Source organism: Gnatocerus cornutus, chromosome 1 (genome assembly GCF_029298725.1).
Source record: "Gnatocerus cornutus isolate USDA-ARS CGAHR chromosome 1, icGnaCorn1.1, whole genome shotgun sequence".
Taxonomy (NCBI): Eukaryota; Metazoa; Arthropoda; class Insecta; order Coleoptera; family Tenebrionidae; genus Gnatocerus; species Gnatocerus cornutus.
The window spans coordinates 30,092,438-30,120,020 of NC_142233.1; the positions used below are offsets into that span (position 1 = coordinate 30,092,438).

Here is a 27,583-nt window from a genome sequence, read left to right on the forward strand (position 1 = left end):
ATAAAAAACGTGTTTGGTTCTTTTGAAAAAGCTTTCCCGCTGATATTCAAACAATTGAGCTAATACCTACCAGCACTGCCAACCATACGCGGCCAGGCCAATTAAATCGTTTTTTATAGATTTAAAAATTATATTCAGTCTTGTAGCACCGTAATTTGGTTACATGATTTTTGTAGCCACATATAATGTTCTTATTTCTCAAAAATTAAGAGTAAAAACTAAAATTAGACCAAATTTCTGATGTCATTTTTTACGTTGGCAACACAATCCCCCCAGATTGTTGTTTAAACATAACCCAACTTTCTCAAAGCGTTTCATTCGGCGAGTCCTGCACGAGTTACCACGTGCATTTTTTCTTCTTAGGTAAGTCTTGTTTTATTGAATTTTTCCCTTCACTTTTAGTTAAATATAGTTATTATAGCTACTTCACATCGTCTGCAAAAATGGTGAACGTAAAAACTCCCAATAAAAAACGCAAAAGTGTCGGAAACGCTGATGGCGTCGCAGTTTCTCCTAAGAATTCTCCCGGGAAAACTCCTGGAAAAAACAAGTCTCCCGGCAAACCTAATCAAACTCCTGGCAAACCTAAACCCGGTCCCGGGAAAGCTAACCAAACGCCGGGAAAACAGAATCAGACTCCCGGGAAACCTAACCAGACTATTGGGAAACCTAATCAGACTCCCGGAAAAGCTAAACAAACTCCCGGGAAACCTAACCAGACACCCAAAGGAGGTCAAAATACGCCGAAACCCACGCCTTTGAAAAATCAGAAGAATCTTAATAACAAGAGAAATAATGAATCTATTACTGAAAGTTCATCTCCTAAGAAAATGAAGAAGTTTGGAGGAACAGGGGAGCTTCAGACAGACAAACAAGCACCAAAACAGGCGAAGAAGAAAGGTGACGCTCAAGCTAAAAAGAAAGGTACCTTTTTCCACTTGAAAGAAAAACTCGATAAAGGAGACAAGTCAGCTGTTGAGGAGCTCGACGCCAAAATCAAGATTTTTGCAGATCGTAAAGAATTGTCGAAAACAGCAAAGAGAAAATTGAAGATTTTGATTAAGTTAAGGGAGAAAATGACTGGAGAGAAAAAAGAAGTGACGCTGAAGTCACAATTGAAACAAAATGAAAAAAAGCAACCAGCCAAAGCCAAGAACCAGAAGGCTGGCAACGCAAAAGCTAAAGCTCCTGCCAAGAAGCCCGCCGCCGCGAATGACGAAGAAGCCTCAAGTGAATCTGAAGAAGAGGAGAGTGAGTTGAAACCGAATAGCATTATCAAAAATATCGCAGATGACGATGCAGAGGAAGAAGAAAGTGACGATGGCGAAGAAGAGGAATCTGACGACGATGAGTCTGAAGATGAAGAAATTCCAACGTTGGTTCCACTAGGTAAGCAAACTAAAGCAAGAAATGAAACTTCAGAGTCACTGAAGCTAAGTCAAAGTCAGAGTCAGAAAAAGACAAGATACGTAGTGTTCGTGGGAAATCTCCCCTATGATGCTACAAGACAAGAGATTTCAGAGCATTTTCAAAAAGCTGGTCAAATTCGCCACGTTCGCATTCCTACTGAAAAAAATTCAAACAGACCTAGAGGTTTTGCGTACGTTGAATTTGATGAAGAAGTTTCATATCAGAAAGCTTTATCTATGCATCACACTTTTATTAAAGGACGTCGTATTAATGTTCTTTATACTCAAGGGGGCAAAAAGAAGGGCCAAGAGAAAAAGAATGAAGTCAAAGCTAAGAACCTGAAGCTGCAGGCCATGAGGAAACAGGGGCAATTAGCGGGAAGCGTAAAAGAAAATCAGAAGAGGTCGGCAAGGAGGGCTAAGAAAAACGCGAAACCTGTAAATGGTGCACACTAATGATTTATTGTTACTTTTTTATATTATTTTACTTGTGACTTTTGCTAAAATTGATGTAACTTGTGTTGAAAGTTACGACTAGCGTAAATAAATATACCAGATAAACTTATTTATTGTTTTAATATACACTCAATTAAATTTATCAAAGAGAATAACATCAAGTGCTGATAACGATTAACAAAGTTTAAAATTGGTGCCAGATGAAAATCTGTTATAGTGCTGCCGCCCTTATAACATTATTTCTTGACAATATATCACAGTGTTGCCTTCATGAGTACTGTTTTCAAGTGCGAAAATGTCGAAAAAGGCACAACTACATTTAAAAACCAGTCTTTAAGTATAGATTTTGATAGTACGAAATTTTAATTTCAAAACATGAATGGCACTGACAGTAAATAGAAACCTTACCAAGGCACTACAACAATTAGTAACATTTTTGGTGATATGTTGTTACAATGGTGTTTATTCTTCTTCGTCTAAAAAGGAATGTATGGCGTTACGTAGTTCTTGATTGTATGTGTACTCGGTGTTTATCAAAATTTCGTTAGTAAGAGGACTCGTGTATTTCCCTGACATAAACCACTCGCAGATTGCGTTCTTTTCGTACGTGAAACCATCACTGCATGTCACAGGCTCCCTCATAATTTCGTGGGTAATCGGACACAAGAACTCGTGGGGGATTTCAGCGCTGTTAGTTTTTGAAACCTGTAGTTCGTCTTGTTTTAACCAGCGAATTTCTTTGCTCAGTCGCTCAGCTTGTTCTTCATCTAAAAATACAGAATAGACACCACACACACTTCAGTGTCATCAAATTACTTAAATCTAATCCCGAGCATATTTGCTCTTCGCTTAAAGTTAATATCTTCTGGCCATCCAAGGAGGTATTCTGCGCGTTTTCCACAACATCCTCGAGCTTCATGTTCTTTAACCATTTAACAACATCCTTCGTCGTCCAATCGATCAAAGCTTTAGTTCTACATTTGATTTTATTGGCGACTATGGTTCTGAACACCTACGAGTTATCATTATTGCTTATAAATTCAATGTAATCTAAAACAAACCAATTGCTGCGGTAACTTCCACAGCCATAAAGTTTTATCAATGCAGCCTGTAGCTAATAAAGAACAGTCAGAGCTGAAAGCACAAGCCGTGACGATCGAATCGTGATCGAGCACATAAAGACACTCAGCGCTATAAACCGACCAGATCCTAGCCTGCCGATCTGTAGCAGTTGAACATATAATTTCGCTAACATTTGGAGAAAATCTCACGCAAATAACATTTCCTCCGTGTCCTTGCAACGATCTCCAAACTTTCAGTTCGACATCGTCAAAGTCCAAATCGTCGTTCTTCTAAAGAAAATTCTCGCTGCTATTGTACAATAAATCAATAAATTCTTACTTTAGACACCGATACTCTCCACAATTTAACAAGACTATCATTGCCGCAAGTTCCGAGAAGATAACACTGCACATCGACGATGTTATTGGGAACGGGATCTAAATTCTGCGAAAAGTCGCAACTTTGAATGCCGTAGTCGTGGGCGTCTTCTTTGACCGTAATTGCATCGTACGTGTCGCCTTTCCATAGTCTAAAATCCGCATTGGTTGATGTTGTCGCAATGACAAGTCCATCCGGAGTGAAACTGGCGGAGGTTACAGCGTCCAAGTGGCCTTCCAGAGTTCTAATGGCACTCAAGTGTAACTTTGGAAGTTAGTTGATTAGGACTTACGTAATTTCCTCGAAGTTACTCGAGTCCCATATTGTGGCCTTCTCGTCGTCGCCGGCGGTAATCAGACGTTCGCCGTTTGGAGAGAAACGACACACTTTTATTCCTAAACTGTTTTCAGGGAGTGCTGCCATTTTTTCGCCGGTCTAAAAAAAAATGCTTTTTGTCTTGCAAGATCAAAGAATAAAGGGCGGGGGAGAATCCCAAACAAACAGAATTATCCCACCAAAGGACCTGTAAATTTTAAGTTAGGCCTGAGTGACAAGACATAACAAACAGGACAAGGGTCAGAGCATGAAACACATTACTTAGACATGGAAACTGTAAAGAGCTCTGAAAGAGCAAAATAACAGTTTTGCTCTAATAGGAATGCAAAACCCTAAAGCGGAGCAGATGCTTATTTCGAAGTTAATTGGAACGCAGTTTTTGCACACAAAAAACATCAAAGCCGAAAGGTCATTCGAATCCTACAAAGATAACACTATGTAACAACAAAAATAATTATGTTATTTTTTTCATATTTATCGCTAGAGACTGACTTTTTGACATGTCATCATTGGTTTTGTCGAAATGTCGTTATTTAAGGGAAAAAAAATATTTTCAAAAATTTTTGCTTTCGCTGTTTTCTTCACTGCGAATTAAATAGTCGGCAAAAGATAACAATGTAAATTATTTGCGGATCTATTTATCTACGTGGGGGGTGTTATATAACAATTAAATAAGTGAAACTCAAAACAATTTCCGCGATAAAATTTTGGGAAGCGTCTATTTCGGCATTAAAATCTCCAAATTAGCTATGTCAAGGGTTCAAATTTTTTTTTGTGGAAATTATTCTTCGAGTCTAAGGGCAGTGAGTCTTTGAAGTCAATAACATTTACAAATCTCAGTATCTGGAGAACTTCAAGATCATTTCACTAACTGCTATTTTGGGTTGCTGTTATTTTCCATTTGCCAACAAAAAGGAAAAGAACAAATACTGTATTTTGAATTTTTAACGTAGAACTGCATTTTATTTTTATAATTTATTGTTTTTTTTAACACTTTTGTTTTATTTGATGAATGTAATTGTTGATTTTCCAATGCGAGAAACAAATGTATTTATTATATTTCTTGAGGACAACTCACACAAATGGTATTTATATTCTTTAAAAAAAGAAAGCCAAATTGCAACTATATTACCAAAAAAATCAGATAAATATGACTTTTGTAGAATTTTGTTACACAGTGTAATTCATTATCTTAATCCAGCTGTAGAGGGCGCAATGATCAAAAATTATACAAGGTCCATATTATATTCCATATAACTCCCCAAATAGGCATACAAAAGAATTTTGAGTTATAAGCAAAAAGGGTCCAAATGGGGCGCTAATCGTAAATCACCCTATATTGTTGTTTTCCAATATTTTTTTAATTTTTTGTTCCACAAAATGTAGCGAGATATCGACAATTTCGCTCTCTACAGTTGGGTTATCAAAATCCGTTTTCTTTAGGATTATTTTTACTACCAAACGCCGTCAGCTTCAAAGAAATTGCTTGAAAATAATGTTATAAAAGGAGAAAAATTCAAATTTTTTTTCAACAGCGCCCTTAAATCTCAAAAGACAATACATTTTTTTTTTAATATACAGTACAGTTGCGACTACAAAACTCCGGACGTCAAACCCATTTACTTGTCATAAAATAGGTATCAACATTTATTTAATTATGATATTTTAACGAGAACAAAAGTGGTGGATGCGCCGGGCCAAAACATTCTGCTCCTTATCCGCTTTCTGCTTTATCGTGTTTTTGAACTCACCTCCGTATTCCAGATATTGGTGCACCCATCCAAGGAACACGACGCCAATTTCATCCCATCTCTGGAAAACTCAACGAAATTTACCGGATACGTGTGTCCCTCCAACGGCGACCAGCAAATTTCCTCAACATTATTATTTTCCTCCATTACTTTAAACAGTCTCACTAATTTGTCCCTAAAACTCAAGTTTAAACGAACGATCATTTAAACATGCGTTTATTGACCCTGAGCCTGTTGCAAGAACTCCGTTATTGTTAAACGAACAACAGTTGATTGCGCCCTCTGAAATATCATCAATTTTTTCCAACAACTTAACATCGTTATCATTGGTTTCCGCATTTCGCATTAGTTGCAGCTCTGGAATGCCTCCAGAATAGTTCTGTGATAAACGCAGCGGTTTGACCAATTCCGAATCAGTGGTCAAATGCCCGCTCAAATCCCAAACCAAAATTAGTTTATCGTTCGAACCTGTGGAACCTTCAAATGAAAATCCATCTACGGTTATGTCTACTCTACTTACACTGAGGGTTTGAACTCACCTGAAGCAGCCAATAAAAAGTCTTTGGAAACGGCCACACAGTTGACGTACCGAGTGTGGCCTTGCAGCGTCGCGACGCAGTTTCCCTCGTTGTCCCATATTTTTACCAGTTTATCTAAACTAGACGAAACTAAATACGCCCCACTATTATTGTACCGAATGCAGGTGACTGAAGAGGTATGACCGTCGTAAATATCACAGAATTCGACTGAAACTTCGTTGATGGCGTTCTTGTGTTTTGGAGTTGATTTTGACATTATTGTCCAGATTTTTATTTTGTTGCTGTTGGCGCTAGTGGCCATAGTGTAGTACTTTACCAATGGGTCGTCTTCTATGGAACAACCGTGAGAAATGGGTGGAAAGGAATCGAGACTTACCATCGACTGTAATTATTTTGTTTACATCGACACAAGAGATGCCCAAGTCGTGGGCATTCTCACATTTCGCCACGGGGCTACATGACATGTCTGCGGTTGTATCAACAAGATCTTGCACGTACCAAACTCTTAGAACTTCCAAAGAACATGCACTGACTAAATACTGAGAGTCTGGAGTGAAGGCGAGCGACTGAGTCGTGCCCTCGTGCTCAAAAATTGTTCTGAAAAAAATAAGTTTTTCCTTAATTTTATTAACAAACTTGATTGGAATTCTCTGTGGGTTTAGTTTTCAAACTAACCAGAGAGAAATTACACGTTATAGAAAATTAAACCGCATTTAAACTAAATTAAAATAATTCAATGAAAACAATCCGGAATTACGATGCAGCACGCTCGGAACGAGAATAAAAGTAAGTGGAAATCAGTAAAACTAAATTAAGAGTTGAAACAAGTTCCCAAGCTTGAAAACCAATTTTCGATTAATGTAAATTAAGCTAATTAAAATTGGATTACCCAAAGCTCATAAAATTTATATTAGGTTCCAACAAATCAAGTCTGCAATAAACACAAACGAACCACCCCACAAAATCACATTTCAATTTGAAAATGACCTAATTTCACTTACAATAAAGTTCGTGCAACGTGTAAAGAATTTTGTTATCCCCGTTGATTATTAACGACAAGGCCAAGGCTTCGTCACCCAATAAACAATCTCATAAATATTTGAGTCTTCACAGGAGTGAATAAATAAATAACGAAGTATAAATAAAATTGGTGGATGCGCCGGGATCGGGCTTTTATGTCTTTTGAAATTCCGTTATTTCCCGGACAAATGACATCTATAAATTTACAATTACCTTATCAAGCTTCTGTGAACCAAATCCCAGATGCACACAGCTCCATTATCCCCCGCTGTGACCAAAATAGAGCTGTCAGGTGCAAATCTACACATGAAATATTTAAAAAAAGTCGCTCTCAACCGAGTTGTCATCTTCACCTGCAGACTCTGATGGCATCTCCATTGACCTGGACCATAGTATACAGTTTGATTCCAGAATGGAGGTTCCATAAAATAGCTGTTCCATCGACAGACGTACTCGCTAACATGGCACCTTGAGGTGATACCCTCACACAGGTCACTTGGTATTTGTGACCTTTCAGAGGAGAAATTGATCTCTGAACGTAGCCAGAGCCAGGCATCCAATCCCATATTCGAACGGTTTTGTCGCTGAAGTTTCAACTAAACCAGCGATTTTTAGAATGATTAATGACTTTACCTGGATCCGGTGACTAAAGTGTAATCGGATGTGAAATCACATGTCGTTACGTCACTTCTATGGCCACTAATACTTTGGAGGATTTTTATATCGCCTTCAGTAATTGACATGTTTTACTGTAACAAAAAAGGGAATCGATAATGAGGCGGGAATTATGCAAATGATGTCGAAGATGTTAAATGATAAGAGTTTTATATCCGCATCGGCAATTTAGGGCAATCTTCATAAAATAGTAATAAAAATAATAGAGTTATTGCAGTGAACATTAAGTATAGAATGGAGTAACTTACTGGTAATAAATTGTACTACGGCCTCATTTAAAAAACAATAATAATTTGTAAAAATGGGTGTTTACGTAAACAATAAGTATAAATGATTTTACTCCAACTTACGATAAAAATTAGTAATACAAGATTGTCTGCAAGATAATTATCGTAATGTAAAGTTCATTTTTCCTGCAGATAATTTTTCAATAATAATAATTTAAAATTTGGCTCTGAGATTGGTTGTTTAGCAGAACGAGTTAGACAATTCCTGCGGAATGTCAAACAACTTGATAAGTCAGTAAATTCTCTACAGGAAAAATGACGTATAGATGTTTATAACGAGGCTAAATCTAAGATGATACTCTAAATAAATTCAAAAATCTAAATTTATAATTTCCATCACAGTACTAAGAGTGTGTTATAAAATGTCTCCATTGTAAACGGGTAAATCCGCTGCAGGAAAATTGAAATATAGTTTTAGGATTTCTAATTTTATGACAAGTTTTCGTTTTTAAAAATCTCAAAATTTTGATTACCGGATTAAGATTTTGTAACTTTTGAATGCTAATTCTTCAAATTCTGGACTCTTCAGACTAATTTTCGTTGTATTCCTTATAAATTATTTGTTTTAAATGCCAAATGTAGACAATATGTTGTCGTAATTATTAATTAAAAATCAAAATAAGACAATCATGTAAGAGTTGATTGACTTTTTCACCTAACTTCTTTAAAATTTTATTTTGATTTCATCGTTTTGAAGCCAATGAATACCAATAATGTTGACTAAAAACAGCACAAACATGCAATTCGTTGAAAACTCACAGACACGATTCGGCTTGTTCCCGCCCAAAAACTGCACCTACTGTGCAAGTGCTGCACACTTTCAAAATAAAATACACTTTGTCAGAGTGGGAAGTCAGAATCGATTTTGACATCCACATCACACGCAGGTAAAAATAGATAAAACTTTATTGCACCTGTCTGGAGAAATTTATTATTTACGAAGGCAAACTAGACATTTACTGGCATTATTTCCATTTCGTTTTAAATTGGTAAAATAACTACACTGATGTCACAAAAAATTAATGTTAAGTCATTTGTGGCTTTCCTCATCACGTCAGGTTTTCCATAAAATATTTCTTAATGCCAAAGAAATAACGACGACGATAATATTTCGTCATTGACAAGGTATTATTAGACGAAAATCGATGGTTTCGATAGAATTATTTACAAAATAAATAAAAGTTAATTAATTTTATGTTTCTCCGATCTGACTTCAAAGTTATAGTTATCGATCTTTATATAAACTCGTAGATTCAAACGAGCTAATCTTTAAACTCGTTGGATAAAAAATTAATCTTAGTCTACTTTTCAAAGGACGAAAACCTTATTTCCGTGACATTAAATTAAATCCAAGTGTTATTAAAAAATGATAACAAAATTTCCTGCGAAGTTTAATTGTTTTTCGGTGCCTCACACTGATTAAACTTAATCGGAAGACACGTGCTGTCTCGTCATGAATTTTAAAAATGCGATCAATAAATTCTGTAATTTTTATTAACCTGTATCCTCCACCGCTCGAGATTAATTTATAAATGATCGATTACTCATGCAGGCGATTGAGACGTTAAAGTTTAATGAGATTAAACCGACGACGTAATATTCATTTTTGCTCGACACAAAGAAGTTTGCGACAGACCATTGTAATCCTTTCGATCTTGAAAACTTTGCTCTTCTGTCGAATTACTGCGTTTTTTAAGTATTTTCAAACTTTTTAGGGATGTTGGCAACTTCCAAAGTCAACGTTTTTGCCTCTGGTCGGTTCTCTCATTAATTAATCCTGTAAAATCCCGGGAAATCTTAAATTATTCCCAACATTATACAAACGCAAAATGTAAAACATTCAACTAACTCGAACTAAATTATACCTTAATATAGTATATTTAATTTGCAGAATGAGACTTTGCGCAACAGGTGTTTGTTATCACAACGGATTTAAATTAAATAAGTTTGAGAGGACAAAACCATTACCACGTGGAGATAATAGACACGTTTTGGGGTGCGAAACCCACCCTAGCGGCCTTGACGATATAAATTATTTAAAATATAGAGTATTACCTACAATCGATACAGTTTCAGACAGTGATCATTTATACAATACAAATCGAACTGACCTAATTTTTTGGGGGACATGTAGACACTGAAATGTTATCACGAGTCGTCACGGATTCACGCTTGCACTTAAAAAAAGAGATAAAATCGCACATGAGACTAAAACGAAAGAAAAACTGAAAACCCGCGACACGTGAACCGTGAAACTAATAAAACGCGTCGGCGACCTTTGTACAAAACAGACATTAGATCTCTATGACAACTATGAAAATGGATTTTGTCCACAAACCAGCATGAGTACTGTGCGGAAACATTACAAGTATTGAATTGGAATCAAACGTTACTTCTTTATTGATCTGGAAGGAATAATGGGTGACGTGGTTTATTACATTAAAGTGCAACGATGGGCGTCTTGAGGAGATTGCTATTAAAATTTCGGGAATCTATAGAAACTATAAAAATAAAAAACCTGCGAAGTGTTTAATGAATCTGTAGGATAGACAAATTGTAGGCGACGCAGAATTTAAAATTAATTGCGAAGAATCTTAAAAATTCAAGGACGGATTCAAAGAATTTGAGAAACTCAAAACGGTAAATGATCCAATAGTTCGCAACTCTTGTAGCAAGTTTATTCGTTAGAAAAGAGAACTTAAAAAAAACGCAGGATTTGAAGAGGATGAGCTGCAAATACGTAATATCAAAACGATTCAACTGATTCAGGAATTAAAGGAATATAAATGGTACAAAAAAAACAAAAAAATTGTATAAAGTCTTTATTAAAAATCTAAAGAACCAACCGAACATAAAAGAATTAAATTTGAAGAATGTTGGATTAGTTAAGAAATTAATGGAAAAGACAATAAAAAATTAATCTAAATAAAAAAAAAACAAAAAATATTTAAACAATATAAAATATACAGATGATCTCAAACATTAACAAATCTAGAGAGTATGAATAACAAAAAATTTAGATAACCCGTGAAATTTATGAAAAAGAATCGAAACCATTCGAAGGATAAATAAATACGATCTAAACAATCCAGATTTAAAATAAAAATATGTAATTATAAGAATATAAAAAATATGAAGTTGAAAGAAAAATTGCGAATCTAAAGGAATCTGAATAGAACAGAAAACAGGCGTAGACAATTCACGGAAATCGGTACTGGAGAAGTGGAAAATCACTTCGAAAGTGGAATGGCCTCCTGATTCTGAATCCGAAGCCCGTTTTGCTCCGTCAAGTCCGAATGCAGAGATATTCTTAAAAGACGATATTTTTAGGTTCTACAATACAAAAAATATTTTTTTCTTAAAAACTTGTGAAGTTATGGAAATGCTCGGCAATATATTGGAAAGCCAATTTAATAAACATTCTAACGACCTAGAAAACTCATCGTTAGAGTTAGCATTTCCGATAATATTTTTGAATAACTGACCATGAGGTCATGAGACATGAGTCCCAAATAGATTTTTAATGATTTTCATAAGCAATTTTCCATTCAAGTCAAGAATTATTACATAGATTTTTCATTGAGAATCATCATTGAGAAAACTTTTTGACGCGTAAATAAATGCATCTTATCGTGCAGAAGTTACAAAACAAAGAACATTGAGAAGTTTCTAAAAAAAAAATAACTTTTGTTATTTGTTGTTTTTTGACGGTTTTATTATTATTTATTTACTAGGCAAATATGTATTAAGTATGCATTTTAGAAAACTTCTGGATGATGAACACAAAAGGAAACTCGCCAATTTGTTGAATTAGGAATGGGAAGATGTATGAAAATATATTTTCTACATCTTTACTTTTTCTGGACAATCTAATGGCAGTAAACGATGAAAATATAATTAATTTTGCAAACATTTTCATGTAGGGCATAAAAATTATTTAGATTGATACAAAAACATCATGAAATTTGCTTCAATTATAAAAAACTTAATTGGAAATTTATCAAAAAACTTCAGTTTTGTGAGCAATTAATCGAACATTATTACAAATACTTCAAAAGTTGACAAGAATTTTTTCCTATAAATCACCCATTTCGGAATTCTATAACAAAAATTATGAAAAAGTTTTGAAAAACCAGTCCTTTTTCAAAATTGTCATGAGTTTTTCTCAAACATCTTGGCAAAAACTCTTTCGACTTCTATTTGTTGGGAAGCTTTATTTAATTACCTTTTCAACGATTTATTAGAGTTTCAAGATTTTTCAAGTTGTAAAGTAAAACTGAAAAGCACAAAAGAGTGTACCAAAAAAACTTATTTTACAAATAGCTCGAGGTCCTGACCTGATGGGACAAAACGGATTTCCGATTCAGAATCAGCAGGCAATTCTACTTTAGTGATTCGTTGAAAAGTTGTTGACTAGTGTAACAAAACCAACAAAAATGCAATTTTATCTTTTAACCTACCGCTAATTCCGAATTAAAAAAAATTGATGTGGGCTCCCGAATATCAAATCTGACAAGGCCCAAAAATTTATCATTATGGTCAAAGTTCTATCTAACCCCACTGAACAAAAAAATGTCGATATGGTATCGTTCCACATTTCAGTTGATTAAAAATGGCTTGAGGGAATCAATTTTCGAAGTCAACATCAAAGTTTGTGTATAACCGCAACTCAAGTTTGTCCAACTTTTATCATGAACAACAACAATCACTTAACTATTCTTAACTAAATGAATGCAAACACCACATATACCGTGTAAATCATTCTAATCTGCAATAAATACGCTTCAGTTAGAGCGTTCTGATGCTATTTTCAAAGCTATGCAGTTTATTCAGACGAGATAAGGTATTTCTGTTTGTGGATCATAAAGAACGAATTTAGGCGTATTGAAACTCCGAATATCGTCGCAGCATCGCATGGATTTGCACGGAAATTTGTTCTAGATTCCATTGCAGCAAGAATTAAATCAATAGCTTTACTCGAAAGAAACTCTATTTCTAGCCGGACTGCTGTCTCACATATTACGACAATAAAAGCACCCGTAAAATGTAAACACGATTCTCGCTATTAAACTGTATCAGAATTACCTCCACTAAAACCGCTATCAGAAAATGATTACTGCAGATGCTATTATTAGGTCTTTGTTCTGCATCTCATATTCTCGTGGAATGTGCTGCATATTTACAACGTTAATAGCAAATATTTTTATTGTTACACTAAACTGTAAAAAGCTCCCCTAGACAGGAACTTCTATTTCCATTCATGAATCTGTTATAAAAGCCCATAAAGCGCAGAGTTGATGAAGATTTAAGCGTCGTAGAGACGAAAGCTCGAGCAAGTTTTGCTGATTTATTCATAACCAGAGTGTATTGTAAAATGTGATATTATTGGACGTACGTACTGACCCAACGATGCTGCTACATATTTACTACAAGTTTTATTTATTACTGATATTTACATGACATTGTCATCAGTCAGTAAAACATGACGCAACGGTTGAATTATTAAAAGAAACGCCAGGAAGCCACAATATTCCACATTGTATTTGATTTGTTTATATCCACGCAATCTAAGGATAAAATTGCGTGTAATTACTCTATGATAATTAGATTAATTTCTCAAATGTCTAGAAAAATTTATGGCTAGAGATAATTGCATTAAAATAAAAAAAGCGTGCGTCTGGAGGTAATAAAAATACAAAGTATCAAAATGTTTATTACTTTCTTATGGAATGTTAATATTAATAATGTATTAAATATCGCATTCTAAGTAATATGGTCCTATTGCATTCAGTTTAATTAAAATACTTGCATAGAAATGCAGTTGTATTCAATTAAATTTTTTGATTTAAAAGAATGATAACAACCTTCACAATATTTTTTCTTTTATTAAAATGACAAAATAAATAAAATTTAAAAACGCAGTGACGCCATTCCAATTTGTAATTTTTCAAGCGTCCAATGAACAAAACGGTTCCGCAAACCGACTTTTTATTAGCCACCATAAGAAATAATTTAACAAAATTACTGAGCAGACAGATATAAATATTTCGCAACAATCAACGAGAATCAGAACCAACCATGCTGAAGCTAGTAACTCTGTCCTGCATCCTAGTCGTCGCACTTTGCGAGGTAATAAATTTTTGTAATTTATTTAACTTAACGCTAATTTCAGACCAGTCTCCAAGCAATTGTGGACCAATGTAAATCCGACTATGGAATAACCGAAGACACTGCGAAAATATTACTAGAAACTGACATGACTGCAAACACGAAATGTTTTTTTAAGTGTTTGTACGACAAAAGCGGCTATGTCGGAGGCGATGGCAAAATACTGGTGGATAAAATGAAGGCAACTGACGCTATCTACGGCGAATTTAAAGCGAAAGAAGGCGAAATTTATGAATGTTTGGAAAAGTTGACGTTCAAGAGTTGTGAAGATGCGGTGCAAGTTAATAACTGTTTCCTGCACTAAGAATGAGGTTTAATAATGCACCAATTATCAAAATTTTCAAATTATGAACTTGTAGTAATCAATAAAAGCGAAACTTTTTCTACCGGAAAGTTACAACTTTTTTATAGCCGCTCCCGTTAATTTACGGTCGCCTCCCTTCGCTGATGTTATCACACGACCGCCAATTGTTGTAAAAGGAAGTTCTTCGTGCAAAGAAATTTTTGCAACGACTGTTTTGGTCAAAATTCAGTCAAAAAGCGGACAGAAGCAAGATAATCCGAAAAAGACTAAAGTAAGACCGGCACGCCAAAAGAAGATCAGCAATCAAGCTGCACAAAAACATTAATTTCAACATTCAAGCGCGATCATCATTGGGTGTTATTTAAAGCAGGAAGTCGTAACTCCATTCATTTTATTTTCACCGTACCGTCTCCAAGATATGCAATTTCTGACATTTTAAAGCGATGTCTGTGAGGAATTGCTCAGTCAATTTCCTATGTAGAAAGTCGTTGGATCTTAGAAGCACCTATCTAGTTCCAATACAAATATTTGCATGTGAGAGGAGAATTGACATTAAGTTGAAACGGTTTGTGATTTTTCCAATTTTTAAGCACCGGAAATAATCCGGCTATTAATAAAAATTATGTAAATGAAGCGTTTCGTTACGCCAAAAAGTAATCGAGTTCAAGTTAAAAATACTAAATGTAACAAGCGAGGACGATATATCATTAATTTTCGGTAATTTCCATCCATTTAGAGTGCAGTGAAAGATAAAAATGTTGCTGTCATTGACAAATTCGGGTTCTTGTGCAAAATTTCGGATACAAGTCAACCTAGTAACAGATGTAAAAATTAATTGTTGCGGACAACCGCCCCGAGTTGGTGCGGGAAATCGATTTAGCGGCGATTTGCCGCGAAATTTCTCTTCATTGCCGTTTGTAATACGATAATAATTAAAACCTTTTTTCTGAGGGTCCGTGGAGGGTAAATAAAAGCAATTCATTACTGGCCTTTTTAAACAAATGAATAAAGAATTACGAACATGCTACAGAATTATGATTATCCTAGAATACATGCTAATAAGTCAACTATTCAAATAAATAATTATATAGAAGCATTTGTAACTTTTTGTTTATACACATTAATAACAATAGTTCTAGAAAAATTAATTATCGGTAATTGGGTAATTACAAGAAAAAAAACTGAATTCTTAATTACTTCAGAAATTTGTAAAAAACGCAATGTGGTCGAACCCGTGTAATTAAACTGCACCAAAAAAAGCGATTTGAGAATTTAAAATAGACTGTTATTTTAAAATGACAGTTTGAGGTTAAACATTTTGATTGATATGCAAAGCTGCCACTATTGACATGACATGGCTCTCTTGATGACAATTCTGAAACGTCAAAATTGCTACCAACTTCTAAATAACATCCAAGACCTGTTGGGCGTTGTTTTTTGCGATTTTTTAATGCTATAAATGAAATTATGGTGTAATCAAAGTTAAAACCGAATTAGTCACACTGATAAGAAACAATATCCATGTGATGTATCTAAACTTAGTTAGCTGGTATCAGTTATTGACCACTTAGAAACGCTTATCCAATTTATCTTATCTCGTTTAATTGATTGGGGATTGATTATATCCGCCAACGTTGAGAAAATTTCCGTGCGAAAGTGTACAAAACATGCAAAGAGTTCCCCTATCAAAACTCATAAGAATCCGCATAACGCCGGTTGTTGCGCCGCCAACTCGCACCGTCTCTTTATGTTTTAGGCTGTAACTCACGATTGGTTACAGATATTGATCTGGCGTCTGTTTATTCGTAATCTACGTGAAATTTCCGTGCGGATTCGTGGGTAATATGTCCATGTTCGTCTCTACCTACAAGGAATAAAGCCCTCTTTGACACCTGTCCTACCTTGGTCCTAATCGCGCTTTTTCTGCATTCGCCTGGCCCGGAGGCGCGTCGGGGGCGTCGGGACGCCCGCCGCCGCCTCAGCCGGCCAGGCCAGTATCGACTCAGGATGTGCCGCTGCTTCCATTTTATGTGATGCTCTTCTAGCGTAATATCGCGGATAGTGGAGTCGAGCGGTTTAGTACACGACAGTTGTTTGAGCGACCGGCCCGAGCCTTCGAGGGGGAGGCACGGTCGGGGGAGGGGGAGTCAAAGCCTGATTCACGCAGCTCAACGTTCGGTTTTCATTGTTTTAACAATTTTTTTGTTTTAAATTGATTTGGAGCGCGCCCGTTTAGAGCGCACCGCTCCTCCCTCTACACCGATAGAAGTACGTGGAGGGGCTGAGACTCTTAACAATTACAGAATCAAGATTTTATACGCAAATAATAATTCATTACGCCTCTTAAGTGATTTCCGATAATGCGGCAACGATTGAAAACGATCTGCAACGGAATTACCCTCCGTGGCTATTTATTTGTTTTTAAATACACTTTGGTATTCCATTTAGTTAAACTCTTTCAATTTGTATCGATTCTAGTCAATTTTACGAAACAAAACTATTATTTCTATTTAAAAAAAATTTCCGGTTACCTGAAAAACGCAAAATAATAATAACAGGCCCAGTTTAAAAGATTTATACGAGTTGGCCAGTTTATAAAATTTAAATAATGGCACTAATAAATTCAACTGGGAACGGTCGAGGATTATAAAGTTTGTATTAAAATCAAAACATGTTTAATGAAGTATCACAGCCTCCAAACCTTTAAATAGTTGTGAAAGTTGGCAGAAATGAATGAATCCGAATATTTGGGCGTAAAGATTCAATTAATTGCAATACAACCAATGTATGAATAGAAATTATTACTTAAATAATTACAAACGTAATAAACTAAAGTTATTAGAAGAAATACAACAAAAATTTCGATTTGTTTTTAAAAGCTGTTTCGAATTTTCTCATGAGCTCAAATAATTCAGTAATTACCCTAATTACCCTAATCTTTAATTTATCAAAAATGCATGAAACAAAAACGTACTTACAGTTCGTGCACGTCCCCTAATGTCATTAATTGTTAATTTTAAATGAAGATAAAATTCGTAAATGCGGGTTGGTTATTATTACTTCAATTATTGGATCACGCAAATGAAGAATAAGTACTTTCTCACCACTCCTACGCAAAATGATTTGATATCATGCTAAAACTGACGCAAAGTTCTTGATAACTTCCGTCTTCATTTACCTCACAATATTCATCAAAACGTTGGCGCGTAGTCACAAAAACTGTGTTTTCAGTACACACAATGTTTCATTTAGTACGAAAGAACGGTTTGTTTACTAATTCGATCAAGTGAATTTCCACACTTTTAGTTGGTTGAATGTCCTTTTGCTCGAACATATTACAAAAATTCATTGTGGATTGAAAAACAAGAGTCAATAGCCATTAGTATTCATGGAACAGTGTAAAAATAACCACAAACACTATTTTCACTCATTCAACAAATTTCAATATCGAAAATTGTTGAAATAACTTACAATTGCGGCGATAAAACAACACCAGTACTGTTATTTTCGTATCATTACGTACACTTTTTATTATTTGTTATCAGAATTGAAAAACACCTCATGTTATCAAGGGAATTAAAACATAAATATATATATAGCAGGGGAAACAATTTTAGATTTTCCGTTTCCGTCTATGGAAAATAGAAAGTTTCTTTAGTAAGAATAGTAAAATAATACACAGTTCTTCAAAAATAACTGGGTTGATAAAACTGTGGATAAATTCGCCGGTAAATTTTTTTCATTCTCACATCCTGGACGCTAAATTATTTAAAAGTAAACTGAGGTTGCAGGATAAAATTCGGGGAAATTGGGATAAAAGTTTAGTGTTTAAATTAGATTGCCAAAATTAAGGATCAAGGAGTTCGATAAAAACAAGCTAAAAAAACAGTTTCTGCTTTCCTTTATTTCATTTTCATTGCAGCTGACTTACACGTACTATTTAACGATGCATTTTGTACTCCAGTATCTAAAATTTTTAGTAAATATTATTCGGTGGATATTTTTTCCGGTATTTTCGGTGCTTCGTATCTCCGGAATTACGAGAGATAAAAATATTCGGTTTTCGCCATTGTTTGTCGCAACTTTATTGCCAAGAATCCGGTCTTACAAATCCCGAATTAAAACAACTGAAAAAATAATTAGGTGGATTTTTTTTTCCGGAATTTTTGGTGCTCGATATCTCCGGAACTACGACTCATAGAAAGATGCGGTTTTCGCTGTTGTGTGAGAAGATAAATTAGTAAACTGAAAATACTTTTTTCCAGGTATGATTTTTTTTAACTCAAAACTGTTAATTGATTGAATGATTTCCCCGCATTCTCTCTACCTAAGAAAAAAAATCCAACTCGTTTTTCCCCACATCACAAAATTAGAGTCATTTCTTATTCCCCAAGATCGAGAAACCATTTGGAATTAGTAAGTAGGTAAAGTCATTAGGTACTTTCATTAAGAATGTTTTATCCCGTATCGATCTTCTAATGACGGTGCTTTCATACATTTAATTCATTTTCAATAAAAACCAGTCCGTAAACAATAAAGTTAGCTATTCAACATGAATTTTTAAACTTCAGCCTCGTAGTTTTACAATAAATTGACCTTCTGACCTAAATCAAAATGAATTCATGCGTGATAAGAAAAATATCATGCGAATGGAGAAAAATAAAACTCACGATATCACTACCGCAAATATTTTGTACACTCTTATGACTCAATTTGTGTTGATTTATGTCGCGTTCTAGCAAATACGAAATGTTAACAATGTTAACATTTGGATATGTACTAGGAGTATAATTTATGCTAGTATCGTAAATGACAGCTTCGTAAATAAAACGTTATTACAGTCATTAATGACAGGAAAATTTAGTGCGCCGAGGACAAAAATTAAAAATTCTTTTGCAAAGCTGGAAGAAGTGGAGTTTAGCTTCACGAGTACCGGTAATTCGCAGAGTGAGAACGGGAGATAAAATAAAAATCCCTAGATTTAATAGAGATTTATCAGAAGCAGGGCGAAAACGGCAACGTTTACATATTTTACAAAAAATTATCTAGTTGATTTTAAAACTTGTTGTTTTCTCTTCAAAAAGAGACCGTTTTTCAAATAAGTACTTTAATGTTGGGTTAATGTGTCGATTTTGCACTGTAATGCATCATTATAAAGAAAGGCTACCTGACTGAGGCTGTAAAACAGGTTGCGGTCTCTTACCGTTTAAATAATAAAGTTACATGATGACAAGAACATTGACTGAAAAAATTGGTAATTTCTATCGACTTCACAAAATAGAATTAAGGAACAAAAATATTTATGAAATACAAGAACACCTCAATAGATATCTTAAAAAAAACGTCTGAATTTTGACTTGACGGGCCTGGTATTTAAAATAATAGTCTATCATTTAAACTTAGAATTGACTGCCCACTTCCTTGGAGATAAATAAATAATCAAATCATCACCTCCGTGCGGTAGAAAATGAACAATGATTTTTTGCAAATAGCCTTGCATTAAAAACGTTTAATTGAAAATGTAATGCCAATCAATAATCAATCAAGCTTAATAAAAAATGCAGAAACTTCATTGTTTAAAAATAAGATTTATGCATAATTAAAACTACAAAAAAGACAATCTTTTGGAATTTTAAAACTTTTGAAACTAAAAGATTAATATCTTTGTTATTTGTAAACGGATTTTAATAAAATTTAAAGCAAAGATTATTGAATTCGACGTTAGTTAAACTACTTTATCGTTAAAAATGCAATTTTAGCCACTTTTTTAAAAAAATGTAGGTATTCAGAATATTTGTTAAAATGTTAAGTGTAAAAAATTAAATTAATTTAACAAAAATTGTTTAGATTCTTATTTCCGTTTAAGAGAATTGGTAGATTTCGGCATTACAAATGGTTTTTTGAGCCGATTTCATAATAATCTTTAAAGTAACAAAAAATGCGTTGATTTTGTGCACTCCTGCTGACTCTATTTTTTACAATTTCCAAACAATTAAAATAACAAACCAAAATAAAGCCGAAATAAACTTCTGTAGGTTAAAATTAATCATAATCAGACAAAAGCCTTAAATGAGAAGTGTCAAAAACGACAGATTGCCCTTGATTTCATAGCCGGAGATGATTTGGTAGCTTTTGGAAGTCTTAGTTTGGTTTTTGCTCTATTTCTTGGAAACGGAACCTGTAAGACAGTTGATTTTCAGCGAACGCATGTTATTATTGCCGCTTTATGAGGTAAGATTAATTTTAAATAATTTAAATTAAAATTTTACAAATAAGATGACCTTCTTTAAGAAAAGAGTGTCGTCTGCAATGTCAAATCAATCTTTACCTCTTCAGTTATTCTGGTTTTAAATTTTATTACAAACCGTTTACCCAAATAACAAAGATATTGAACTCGAAAAATGGTGGGCCACGCTGTAGATATATTTTAACATAACGTACCATCATAAACAATATTGTCATTACAAACAAAACCAAATTCGAGAAACATAAAAATTTCATTAAAAGTAAGCACGTGTTTTTTGTTGAAAGAACAACTACTTCTTGGTAACGTTTTGTAATGTAACCATTATTCATTCCATCGAATCACACGTGGATCAAATAAACTCAAAAGAATAACACCTAATGCACTTCTCAGAAATGAATATTTCCCAAAAAAGTCGTAAAAACCGTATGGCCTTTTATTATGGTTTTACGCAGTCGAGTAGACAATTTTGCTCGCTACATCCGAGGTTCAAGCCTTGAAAATTCCCTCGCTATAACCGGGTTATATTCGTTATAAAGGAATTAAATTGCAAAGAAAACTTGATTTTACATTCGCAAAAATTCAAAAGGATGCCGATGGTAATAATGAATAATAAAATAAAAAAATCAAATAATTTTAGACCGATCTTTTTCTTAATAAATGACATCATATAATAAAAATAAATGGACTCTACAGTGTATTAAATAAATAAAAATGGTCAAATTCGAATGAATATCAAAGTCTGTCTTATGGATTTATTTCAAGTTGACTTGCGGCAAAACAAATCAAATTTGCGCCTTAGCAACACCAATCCGATTCTATGACGTGCTGCACCCAATTTGATTTCTTCTAATTTGTTAGAATGCAATTTGATTTGTTTATTGTGGTAACAAAACATCTAGGCCACGTTTTTTGTCTTTCAGTATATTGTGTTTATTTTGTTTACATTAGTGTCTCAGTTCCTCGTGATTTACGGCGTGTTAGCCTGCACTAAATTCGAAATATTAACATTGTTAACATTTGAATATGATAATTTATGAAAGAAATCTCAACAGTAGCAAGTAGTCATTAGCACAATTAAAAAAGAAGATCTTAAGAGATATAATGAGTATCAGTGTCCGCTTGATTGTGCGTGTATTTACTCACCGAGGGGGCAGTGTTGGGGGCAGGGCGCCTCGACGCCGTCGTCTTTGTCTATGTCTCCACTCTGTGGCGCGAGACTCGCGTCGTCTAAAACCCGTCGAAATGAGTAATCAGCGGCGTAATTTTTCCAGTGTGCATCCGGCCGCGATGTAACTGCACGGGCCGAGTACAGTGTGCGACGGAGAGAGGCAGAGAAGCGAGAATGAAAGCCTTTGGACGTTTACGGGGGGTTCCGTGCACAGCGGGAGGGGGGTTGGCAAGCAATCGGACTGACACCAAGCCTAGGTCCGGCCATCTTGTGACGGCAAGCGCTCTCGTCCGCAAAACACCCCCCAAATCGCGAAATTCGTCGCGATAACGCGCGGAAAACCCCCCAAAAAGTGCCGAACAGTGCCCCCCGTGCCCACCGCCGACTAGATCACGTGCACGACACGCAAGAAGCGCCCAAATCGCGACAACGGCTTTTCTTGTTTTTACACATGAGTGTTACATTTTTGTGAGTGTGACCAGAACACGCACTTTTGGATAAAAATCTCGCGAGGTGAGTGACAGAACTTTCACGAGCGGTATTTGTTTATCTTTTCGATCTTCTTTATCGATCGAGGCGCCGGATGCATAATCAAAACAAATGAAACGTGACACAACTGTCACTAAATTTACGAAAAAACGCGCTTTTTGCCCATTTCTTTATAAACATTATTTTATGTAACAGCTGCATGCACGTCCAAATAGCGGTACTAAACATTCCCAACAACGCTCTTTCATTGTGTCTTCTTCCTACATCTCCCATATTCTAGAAAAACAAACGGTTTCCACGATTATTACATCTTGAATTACCCCAGCGTCCTTAGTTACCTTAACCATAACTACCATCGACTTTCACCGATTATCATCAACATAATTACCCCCAATTTTCTTTCTTTATCATCCTCATTCGGGCAAGACGTAAATGTTTTAACACAAGAAATGTGTAATAAAACTAAACCCAGGAGACATTTCGCCAATAAAAATGGAAGGTTATCCTGGTTTAGGCCCATATTTCCTGCAGACGTCGTTCAAATTGACGCTTCTCTTAAGCCGAGTTATAAATAAGTAGGATTATAAAGAATATAGGTTTAAGGTCACCTTTGTCTGCTATTTGATGATGCTGTGACAATTCCAACGTTTCAGCTTTGTCATCCTAGCTTTACGCAAACCTTTTTGTTTATTTTAATCACTCGCTTCTTATCACTTTTTACTATATGGGTCGGTCAAGGCCGTTGACCCCCGCAATTCAAAACACACTTTTTGAGAAAATTCCATAAAACACGGAACTTGTGATCACAATAATTAATTCACGACGAGGGGTCATTTATTTAGTTAACAATTCATTCGTTGCGCGTTTACCAGAATCGAAGGATAACCCGATTTTAAATTATTATTGCCCAATTATCAAATCTTATGAATCAGGTAGCAACAGAACTGTGAATAGTAATGAGAGATTGATCCAGATCCGAGAAATATCCAAGATTTGCTTCGGAAATGATTACTAATTAATTTACATAGATTCAAAGAAACTATAATTAGCTTAGCACTCGTACTACGCTAATTACGTACATAAGATGCTACTAAAGTGCAACATAACCTACAATTCTCGGATAACGATTTCCTAGACAAATTATACATTGAATAAAATATCCTCACCTCCAGTTTACGATTCCAGGTGCGTTGAACGAGAATTTCAACAGAAAGCGACCCAAACTTGAATTGTTACGTACTTCACGACACTCCATTTTCGAGAAAACAATTGCTTTCGACAGCTGTCATAATAAATGGGCTTTTTTTAATTATCCCAGATTTTACTCGGACGATTTTAGAGCAATTATAAATGTTTTATTGCATATTATAATGTCAGTATCCAAAGTTTCCTTTTCTGTGTTCTACTTTGCGCTGGGAAAACAATAAATTAATTTTATAATTCCAAAATCATAGAGGATTTTGTTCACATTTTCTTTAGGTTAGTAACTAAAAAAAATAATATTTTTTTGCGGGTACTAATGGCATTTGTTATAATTTTCACGTTTATGTAAGTATTATTTTATTATTATTATTATCTATTCGGTGATATTTTGACATTTTCGCCTGTGGAGAACTGACCTTTTGATCATATAAATGAGGTTGGAATTTAATTTAGGCTAGTTTAGGTGTGTTTTATTGTAACTAATTTGATTTCAGTCGGTATAATCAACCAAATTTAATTTTCACTTAATTTGGTTTTTGAAAATGTTGGCTTGGTGCGGAAATTACTGAATATAGCAAAAACTGCGATAAATGTGTTAATAGGTTGATCTGACCTGGTTTATTTTGCTCATGGATAATGCCAACCTAAAATTAAGGTAGGATTAGTCACGGGATCGATTTGCAAATTGTTGAAAAAATGTGTTACTGTATATTTTGAAATAAATAAATTTGGTTTAAAAATTTTCAATGCGAAATTTGAAATTTGGGTTTTGTTATCGATTCTTTAATCGAAACCAAAACTAATATTTTGGGAATAAAAGATCTATTTGAATTATTTGTAGGTCGACTTTAAAACGTCACGTTGGTAGCCCTGTCATCTCTAAAAATGTCTGAAAATCATGTTGACAATGACATCCTTGAAGGAAGATTGAGATGGCAGGCAGTGGTACCAACAGGTTTGAAATTCCATGCCTCCTGAATAAATTTGTTGTTATTAGCTACTTGTCAATTTTTTCTAACTTTTTTAAAGAAGAGTAACATTAATTTAGCAATTAATTATTGGTTCTGCAGCGTGAAAAAACAAATCACCAATGATTGTTTGAGCTTTCAGATATTCAGATTTCGCGATTTTTTCGAATTATTATGCTTTTTCCATGCACACAACGATATTCAATTTCCCATTATCACGCGCATAGTTTTCGCCTCGGCGTTTTCACACTAGGATTAATGTTTTTCCACCTTTTAAAAGTCGGATAAACAAATTGCTTAGTCAAAGGAAAGAGACCAATAAAGAGACATTAATTGAAGTAACAGTAAAAGCAATTGTATATACATTTGCTGAAACAGGAAGCTTTGTAACTGCATTAACAATAACACTATCATTTTAACGAGTTCATATTCCTTTAATTGGTTCTAATCGGTCGTGTCGCTCCGGAGAAGTTGGAGGAAATGTAATTTGATAAAATCAAGGATAAGGAAAAAGTAAGGAAACTGTCTTAAAGTGTGTCGTGGATAATGTGAATGAAAAGAAGAGATTGTAAGTGAACTGTGCGCAAAAATTTGGGCGTATCCGTCATCCTTGCATTGTTTTATCAATTAAAACACAAAGAGAAGAGCGCAACAAGAGGCATTATAAATTTAAACGTGTTCAGCAAATAAAGAAATCGATACAAATGAATAGAGCTCGTCGTTTTCCCCCACCGGCGGCCATTCTGTGTGTAAAGACCATAAGAATTGCCCGGGAGTGCCTATCGGTTTTAACCGAATTACATGTTGTTTGAAGAATGGAGAATCTTAACCTCGAGAACGTGATACCATTGCATAATGATTACAAGGATGGCATGTATATTCATTATGCTTTTTTATGCGTTGAAATACTTTATGTGAACGCATTGATAAAAATAACTCGCAAGTAATGTTCGTTTTGAATTATAGATTTAATAAATTGGCATGAGAGCACCTAATAAAAATTCAAGGTTGAACAGCAAGTCAATGTTTCCGATATTTTTAAGTCGCGAATGTGTTTCAACTCATGACAATCAGACGAGACGTAAAATTAAATGGGGACCAAGGGTGAAGACCTGATGGTTTAGGTCTATAAATTTAGGGATGTTGGCAGCTTGAACACCTTTCAGGAAGTTTTAAGGCTCATTCGACCGAGTTTCCCTTCCAGATTGATCCATATGGTGCTTTTGACAAATAAAAAAGTTAAATGCTTTCACTGAAATCATACGCTTTTGTTGTATGGGTTGGATATCGCTCATTATACAGTTGTTTGTAGAAAGTCCGTGTCATGGGGGAATAAATTTCAAGATTATCGGGTTTCAGAAGTCTAGGTTTGCGCGCTTAGATTTCGGATTAGTGGAGTTCCTTTTTTAGTGGAAAACTTTCAAGATTAAATTTTCATTTTCTTTTTTATTTTGGTTTATTTTTATTCTTTGTTATTGCAACTAGTGACCTATTCTTTATGTTTAGTCAGATCTGTTTTCATTTTTTCTTTTTTGTCGTAATTTGAGAGCAGATTCCACTCCAGTTAGCTTAATTCTTTTTTTAATTCGGCTAATTTCCTTCGGATTAGACTGAGATCTACTTTATCTCAGCTAGTCAGAACCTTGTCTCACTTTAGCAGTTTAAACTAAAATTAGTCTATTTTGACCTTCGTTTTATGAAGTAAAAATTAAGTTTTTTTTTTACAATTTTGATAGACTAGCATTTAGTCTCACCAGTTTTCTTATTGTTATTTTTGGTTATACATGAGTCTATTTCAATTTTGACTAATTTTGGATTCGTATTTGTCCGCATGGATCCGGTTTTGCTTACTCTGTTTCGTTTCAACTGGTCAAATTTGTCGCACTTCTGCTAATTTAGCCAGCTTTGTCTCCTGTTTATTTGAAGCTAGTTAGATATTATTTTCTCTGTTTTAGTTTAATTTGAACTTAATTTAGTATATAATTAGATCTTAGTTTAGCTCAATTTAGTTTAAGTAACTTTCTTTTCTGTTATTTTTACATACATATAATTAGTAAGGTTTATGTGCAGCTAGCTCACTTTTGGCTTACAATATACTAAGATCAAGTTTAATTTACTTCGTTTGGTATGTTTTTAGTTCTATTTTATTTAAATTTGTAAGACCTTTCCTCGGATCTTTCCTAATTTTCTTCAAATTGAACTCAATTTAGAGTAGGTATAATAAATTATACCATCTAGATCCTGTATAATATAGAATTTGGTCAAATAGATTTTCCTAGTCTGATATAGGCCCATTTTTACTCTCGTTCAGTTTGTTGGATTTTTTTGACGTTTTATTATTCTTGACTAGGATTTACTCTCATCTCCGCGTTTGTTTCTTATTATTTATTGACGTAACTTTTTAACAATAAAGTATTGAAGAAAAATTATTATTTTTTTTAACCATATAGATCTTACTTACCCAAGCGCTAGCAGTCTGCTCTAATATTATAATTACTAAATCTTCGCGTTTAGTTTGGGGTGCTCTAGTAAGACCCTGAAATATGAATCAGGACCGTTGTCCCCAAGTGTCAAGCCCAACTGAAATAATTATTTATTAATAATAACTGTGCGTGATAAATTTGTTCACCAAATTGCTGGTTTTTAAAAATCACTTCGTTGTCATTAACCGTAGAGTCTGAATCTCCAATTGTCCATTGTTAGCGCGTAATACAGCCTCGTGTAGGTGTTTCGTTGAATTGTGATTTAATTATTAGATATATGTAGAAAAAACTGGTCGTGAAAAGCCGAATCTGCGCGTAATCAAGGCCGCTTTTTGGGTCGTTGGAATTTGTCGAATAATTTCGCAAAAGCTATTATTGCGAAGACGTTAAAAACAGATTCGTCACTTGATCCTTCTGTTACCTTTTCACAGCGATGGGAGGCCCGATATAGAAGACTTGTGTCTACTTGTGATGGAATTCTTCCTTCCATCTTTTTCTCTCTTATTGACTCCATACATATTTATACTTTTTACGAGCCGCATCCGTCGATAATTCCCCGCATGGGTCATTCGGTTCTTCTAGAACCAGCGTTCCATTCTTTGCCCGATCCATCCGTCCAAATGTCAGAGTATCCGCAGCT

The 27,583-nt window shown here is 34.6% G+C and overlaps 5 protein-coding genes across 19 annotated transcripts in view; 4 read left to right on the forward strand and 1 right to left on the reverse strand.

The window, feature by feature from the left end:
* The first annotated feature begins 251 nt into the window (after window positions 1-251).
* Window positions 252-1,974, forward strand: LOC148181493 (uncharacterized). 2 transcript variants are annotated; one of them, XM_088043797.1, is made up of 3 exons: window positions 252-363; window positions 422-1,389; window positions 1,699-1,974. In XM_088043797.1, the coding sequence occupies exons 2-3, from the start codon at window positions 444-446 to the stop codon at window positions 1,863-1,865; spliced, it is 1,113 nt and encodes a 370-aa protein (XP_087899923.1). In that variant the 5' UTR covers window positions 252-363; window positions 422-443; the 3' UTR covers window positions 1,866-1,974. The 2 variants fall into 2 exon arrangements, with proteins under 2 accessions (XP_087899923.1, XP_087899916.1); XM_088043790.1 differs by having other exon boundaries at window positions 253-363; window positions 413-1,389.
* On the forward strand, window positions 1,395-1,694 carry LOC148181494 (uncharacterized; the record flags this gene model as incomplete). Its single annotated transcript, XM_088049521.1, has 1 exon — window positions 1,395-1,694. A coding segment is annotated over one exon (300 nt), but the record flags the coding sequence as incomplete, so codon positions are not given.
* LOC148181495 (WD repeat, SAM and U-box domain-containing protein 1-like) lies at window positions 1,962-21,976 on the reverse strand. 2 transcript variants are annotated; one of them, XM_088043779.1, is made up of 13 exons: window positions 21,776-21,976; window positions 7,585-7,700; window positions 7,305-7,535; window positions 7,165-7,251; window positions 6,308-6,528; window positions 5,932-6,261; window positions 5,617-5,860; window positions 5,393-5,567; window positions 3,598-3,740; window positions 3,267-3,549; window positions 2,927-3,217; window positions 2,682-2,877; window positions 1,962-2,632 (listed from the first exon to the last, which is right to left on the reverse strand). In XM_088043779.1, exons 2-13 carry the CDS (start codon window positions 7,692-7,694, stop codon window positions 2,328-2,330), a joined length of 2,616 nt encoding a protein of 871 aa, XP_087899905.1. In that variant the 5' UTR covers window positions 7,695-7,700; window positions 21,776-21,976; the 3' UTR covers window positions 1,962-2,327. The 2 variants fall into 2 exon arrangements, with proteins under 2 accessions (XP_087899905.1, XP_087899897.1); XM_088043771.1 differs by having other exon boundaries at window positions 5,617-5,869.
* On the forward strand, window positions 13,977-14,474 carry LOC148181496 (uncharacterized). Its single transcript, XM_088047677.1, has 2 exons — window positions 13,977-14,042; window positions 14,086-14,474. Exons 1-2 carry the CDS (start codon window positions 13,992-13,994, stop codon window positions 14,383-14,385), a joined length of 351 nt encoding a protein of 116 aa, XP_087903803.1. The 5' UTR covers window positions 13,977-13,991; the 3' UTR covers window positions 14,386-14,474.
* Window positions 21,977-22,018: 42 nt separating the features above from the next.
* The window catches only part of tou (bromodomain adjacent to zinc finger domain 2B toutatis), a 35,919-nt gene continuing 30,354 nt past the window's right edge, over window positions 22,019-27,583 (forward strand). For 8 of the 13 annotated variants that reach the window (XM_088043654.1, XM_088043684.1, XM_088043678.1 and 5 more), the window contains exon 1: window positions 22,019-22,313. The gene's annotated coding sequence lies outside the window, so the exon portion shown is untranslated. The remainder of the gene's footprint in view (window positions 22,314-27,583) is intronic. The other 5 variants (XM_088043762.1, XM_088043750.1, XM_088043702.1 and 2 more) reach the window with 1 other exon arrangement.